This window comes from Opisthorchis viverrini, assembly GCF_000715545.1.
Source record: "Opisthorchis viverrini unplaced genomic scaffold opera_v5_96, whole genome shotgun sequence".
NCBI classification, from domain to species: Eukaryota; Metazoa; Platyhelminthes; class Trematoda; order Opisthorchiida; family Opisthorchiidae; genus Opisthorchis; species Opisthorchis viverrini.
The window spans coordinates 349,983-355,405 of record NW_008751749.1 but is presented as its reverse complement, the minus strand read 5'-3'; the positions used below and the strand labels follow the sequence as shown (position 1 = coordinate 355,405).

Sequence of the window (5,423 nt, the reverse complement as noted above, 5' to 3'; positions counted from 1 at the left end):
CATTTGCAAACATTTATTTTTTTGCAGGGGACTCACCTGGAACGCAGCTGAATCTTTCGTTTGTGAAGTTTTCAGCGACCTTATGAGTAGTGCATTTCGAATAGACATGTATCGCGATATCTCGAATATCGTAGCAACTGAAACATGAGGCGGCCTGGTGCAGCACATTCACTTGCCTGGAAACATCACAAACAAGTGATTTAGCTGAGTTCCAGGTGAGTCTCTCGCGAAAACCAAATTTGTTTGCAAATGAGTGTATTTCGTCACATCGTGTCATGTTTTAAACGGAATCTCTTGTGTCTCAAATTCCAGAGTGAATGCGGTTCGATCTTAGGGAGGATGGGCTCAGTATGTTGAAGTTGTCATTATAGGTAATGGAAAGCCCTCCAGTAGGAGGTCAACTCAAGATATGTCATAATGTTCAAGCCCAAAAAACTCGAACTAATTGTTCGTATAAACTGGCCCTTTTTCACCAGTCCAAAATCTTTGTATCACGCACCATGACGCATTTATTTGACACGGCTTGAAGATACGAACACTGCTTGACTTTGCGTGGTGGTTGTGTGTTTCACCGCTGGTAATCGATTGAGGCTAACTACCTATGGAGAAAACTAAGTCTTGCATTCTGCCATCGGACAATATGTAATCATTCATCTGAGGGGACTGAGTGAGCGTGTAGATAACTTTCTGTTTTCGAACACGTGTTGATGTGGCATATGCAGAACACCGTATACGACGCTTATTGCAAACGTTGTTTACACCTGACGTCCAAATTGCCGAATGTGTTCAACACCATTCAGGTACAAAATGGATACATCAATCAAACGTTCTGGAAATCGATGTGCGCGTTTTGGACGCTAAGACAGTCGCGTTAACAGTACACACAGTTTACCTGCCGCGGATATTCATCCGTAATTAAGATAAAAGACACTCGCATGTATTTCGCTATTGGAAATCGATAACTGTCCGGTCCAGTAGTGTTTAAGTAGATGGATCTACATTCAGTGATGTTTTTTTTGAGGGAAGAGAGTAAACCAATGGGAATATTCGCCGCGTCAGAGTGCGAGCTGCGAAATACTCCGTTCAAACATGTATTAAACGGGAAAAGGTAGGTCCTACATATCACTTAAATAATATTGTATATATAGTAATTTATACGAATACTTTTTCAGTCTAGCCGGGTTTGTCAGCTTGTCCGAAAGACGCTGGGGCTGAATCCGGATAACGACAATTTGGAAGCCCCACAACAGTGGTATCCTTCTTCAGGGAATATTTTTTACTTATCACAGATCGGGGGTTCCGAAAGGAAAGGAAATTCCTCTCCGCAGAGTTAGGATGGGATTGTCGGAAAGGAGTTGTGAGGCACCAAACCAATTTTAATTTATGCCATGTTGTCTAGGGTCATCAGTGCGCTGATGGAATCATCCTGCTTATCGATGAAAGGACTGTCGATACATCGTATGGTTCTAAAAGTGATACTGAATAAAGTTATTTTTAAAAAAATGTTCCAGTCACACAACAGGGAAGGCGATGTATTTTACACGGTGACTTGTGGTCCAATCATGCATCGCTCCCCCAGAGATACCTCCCACCGCACATTGTGTTCTACGCTCCGGTCACGACATGGGTTCATACCCTGAAATGCCCGCTTCAAACCAGGCCCTGCATCCCCCATCTCTTCTATTTTTCCTCTGGCCTGATGAAGGAATCCAAAGCTGTGTGGATTTGACGCACCTGTTTCGGACTGTAATAATATTTCATTTGGGGAATGTAATCGCTGAGGCGTAAAAAACCCCACGTTGAACATCTAAGATACTTTGCATAGATGTACTGAGTGGAAAATACATGTGGCTGATAATGCAGGTGTATAATAGTCGAACAAATGAACATGACAAGGCGATAACGACAAGTTTAGTGAATAGTAACAAAAAATTTCGTCTATCAAATAGAAAAAATCATTCGAAAGATGATTTAATCACGGCGCTTCCACCTTGCTATTGATATACCGTTGGAGGAGACTCAACGTATGTCACCGAGCACAGCAACGCTCCGCAAAATCCAGTGATCTGATTTTTTGGAGCAAGTCAGCCTCAGCGTCGTTATAAAGTCTGTGGGGCTCCTAGCCGACGTTTTGTACACAGGAGCTAGGTAGATATCAGCTATGTCAGTTGCGTGTTTTCCCAACCTGGACGATTGGTCTTGCGTGGTCTCTGGCAGTTTGTTTCGTCCTGACAGCGAGTCCGAGGTTGTGGATGCTGTGAACGCACTCATAGTCAGGGAGTCTGCGACGTTTGGTTTTACTTTCTTCGTTTTTAGGCCCAAAACGAGAGACTTCATGGATGCACCCGAATTCGATTTGAATGACTTTGAACTATGTTTTGCCATAAATGCGCCTTCGTTGGATTCCAGTCCATCAAAGCAAACCCTATAACTGAAATCCAACTGTACAGTCAAGTGAACAATTGGAAGTAGATCGAACAGTTGTTTTGAACGCGGTTCAACCAGGCGGGCGTTTTTATGGTCCCAACAAGCACCTTGAAGATATAGTCCATGCACAAAAACACCTTCCGTCGGATGCTCCTTGATATCTTCTAAGTTTAGTCTGGTGACACGGTTCATGAGCATAACTTGGTCCAAAGTCCACGCAGACTGCTTGCGAGTAACTTCTTGTTTGAGTGCCGTTAGAAATCCCTGCAAAAATAGCATGGTTGTAAATAGGTGAGCAACGCGACAGACTCCTGCAACTGCGTGTTTCGCAATACGAACATTGACTGGATGTGATCGGGCAAAAGTTGTCTTTGCGCTACGGTACATCGAAATCATCAGCATACTAAAGTGCATTGCTCAGACCAGTGCTTTGTTTAGCGCTCCCAACGCGGGTGGCTTGCTTCATCTCGATGAGGATGTAGGTGGCTTTATGATAAAGGAAACACGACCAAGCACTTGGCCATAGAGGATAACAGTCTGTGGTTGGCGGGAGGTTCTAACGTTTCCCTAGGAAGACTGCCCTGCTGTCAGACAACCAACTGCATGCTCAAGGTCCATACAAATTCCACAGTCGCCCTGCTTCAGGATTCCCGAGATAGATTCAGTTAACATGCGCCTGAGAATGGATATTCTGACTGACGCGGAGTAGAACTCAGCGACTAGACCTACCTCATTAACCCCAAGAACGGTGAAAACGGTCATGGGCTGTCGAACAGTTTTCCGTCCTATGCTATCCGTTTTTTACCATAGTGAAGCACTCGGCTCATATGCAGATTAATGTGACGTGTAGAGATCACTCATTAGATAACGCGTCACAGACACTCAGATCAGGTGACAATTTTTGTTCCACTTGCAACCATGGCTGACAGCTTGTACACTAGAAATTCTCAACCATTTTTGTTCACGCGGCTACCACTTGCGTAACGCGGCAGGCTTATGATCTTGAACACATCAGGGCAAGTTGTATTCATGTTCGTGCAAGCATCAAACACGAAAGGACACCCCTGTCTTCACACTGCACACAATAACTACGCCTACAACTAGGTTCGACACTCGCGCGCGCAGGACAGGAAGTCAACAGAGCTCCGTAAGTCTCCACAGACAACTACGGAACACGTATAGCAGCTATACTGCAGACACGTTCCGCATCCAGAACTTCAATCAGGAACTCTCAACAAGTGTCCTCAAACGATAAGTCACTTTTTTGGCTTATTTCACTTTTCGCCTTGTGCCTATTTTATAAAGTGCACCTAACTATTGTATTCATCACATTCCAGTAAGACAGACATTTGTTAGTGCTTGTCACATTATGATAATCAACTTAATCCCGTCAGAACTAGAACACTAACGGGTACTTGCGGGGACTTGACTGATTTCCAGGGTAACGCGACTGTATCTGCTTGCACGTCTATCATGTGTGTGCCTCTCTCCCTCTCTCTCTCTATTGCATGCAACACGGACGAGCCACCACGAGCCCCGGACAGGAAAGAGTGACCTGCTTTTACACCCGTCTGATTGACCTTGACCCATATTTGCACCCCCGACTTCCGGTTTCGGTTTCGGTTGAATACACGGGTGTTGTTGCCACGCTCAGGTCTTCTCTTCTGTGTCACCCGACCTGTGCGAAAGTGTGTCGTGTGGATTCACTAATACCAATCTCTATATCTGCACATTTCAGAACCGGCTGACTTCCTGACGTCCCACGCTATACCAGCTAAAATCTCTTTTGCGATGTTCCCAAACAACCTCACCGATAGGGCGTCCTGTCAAAAAGATAGACGTCCATACCTTGAATATCCTTCCAGCTATAAAACGGAACGGCCTTCACGCTCACCGCCTTCTGAGCACCCAGCTGCCGCAAGCGGGAATCTAAGTGACCCCAATCGCAAAAGACCTCTGACCGGACCTCTATTTTCTTTGGTGTGAATCTTCTCGCGACCCAAGCAATACTACGTGACGTTCACAAACAAAATATTGGGCAAATGGTTTGTTAGTTTTATAGCTGAAACAGAACGTCATCCAAAATCCCAAAGAGACTGTGATGAGTTTTAGCCTCCCGCTAATCTTTTTACTCCCGTGTACTAACCTGTGAACCAATGAAACAGAGGATGGCTTTCATTTATTGTCAAGCCTCTTTCTAGTTATACAAAAGAGTAAGGAAACTGAAGAGCTATTATACCATAACAAGTGATGTCCCTTTGGTAAATCGGATACCGTTAGCGAGAGATTCAGCTGAGTCTCTCATTAACATCAGTGTGATTTACGAATGAATGTACTTCATCATATAAGCGAGTCCTCTAACTTGCGCTTCTTATGTGCTTTCGGCTGAAGTCAATTTAATCTTCCCGGTTTATGACAGCAAATGGCTTTGCCTGTTATCGCCTTGATGTTTCCCTTGAGTTTCCAGGTTTTGGTATCTCTGTCACGTGCCACTTACGGTGATAAAAGTTATGTTTTTTGTTCTCTTCCATCATGGTGCTATTGCGTAACATATATGGATGGCGTGACACTTTCCATAGTGTGCATCTCTTCAAGTTTCGGCGACCTGTGGCACTCCAGAACACTTGCTCGCTGACTAGCCCCAAAGCCGCAGTTGGTGCCAGGCCTACTAAAAGCAATGAATGCACGCAAACGGAGCTGCAGAACGAGTCAGCCATCGTGTCTTGATCCGTTTGATCTTGGTCTGGCTTGCGTGAACATGTGCATGTGATGACTTCAGTAGGTGGACGCCTAGATGGGAGCTATCTTCTGGAGCCCGTGGCCTGCTACCTTGCCTAGGAAAATTGGTCCAATCGCTGCGGCGACATGAAGTCAGGCAACAACTTCACTTCATCATCATCATCATCATCATCATCAATGTTAGCTGTAATAACCGCGTACTCGTCGTACATTGGTTGTAGCTGCCGCAGTTTCGCTCACCGATGATCTGGGGGGGG

At 45.0% G+C, this 5,423-nt stretch overlaps 1 protein-coding gene across 1 annotated transcript in view; it reads right to left on the bottom strand.

The window, feature by feature from the left end:
- Nucleotides 1-1,851: 1,851 nt before the first annotated feature.
- T265_05122 (hypothetical protein) overlaps nt 1,852-5,423 on the bottom strand; it is a gene marked incomplete at both ends in the record, with an annotated part of 73,154 nt that continues 69,582 nt past the window's right edge. Inside the window, one exon of the mRNA XM_009170046.1 lies at nt 1,852-2,691. Coding sequence (XP_009168310.1) covers nt 2,020-2,691 — 672 coding nt within the window. The remainder of the gene's footprint in view (nt 2,692-5,423) is intronic.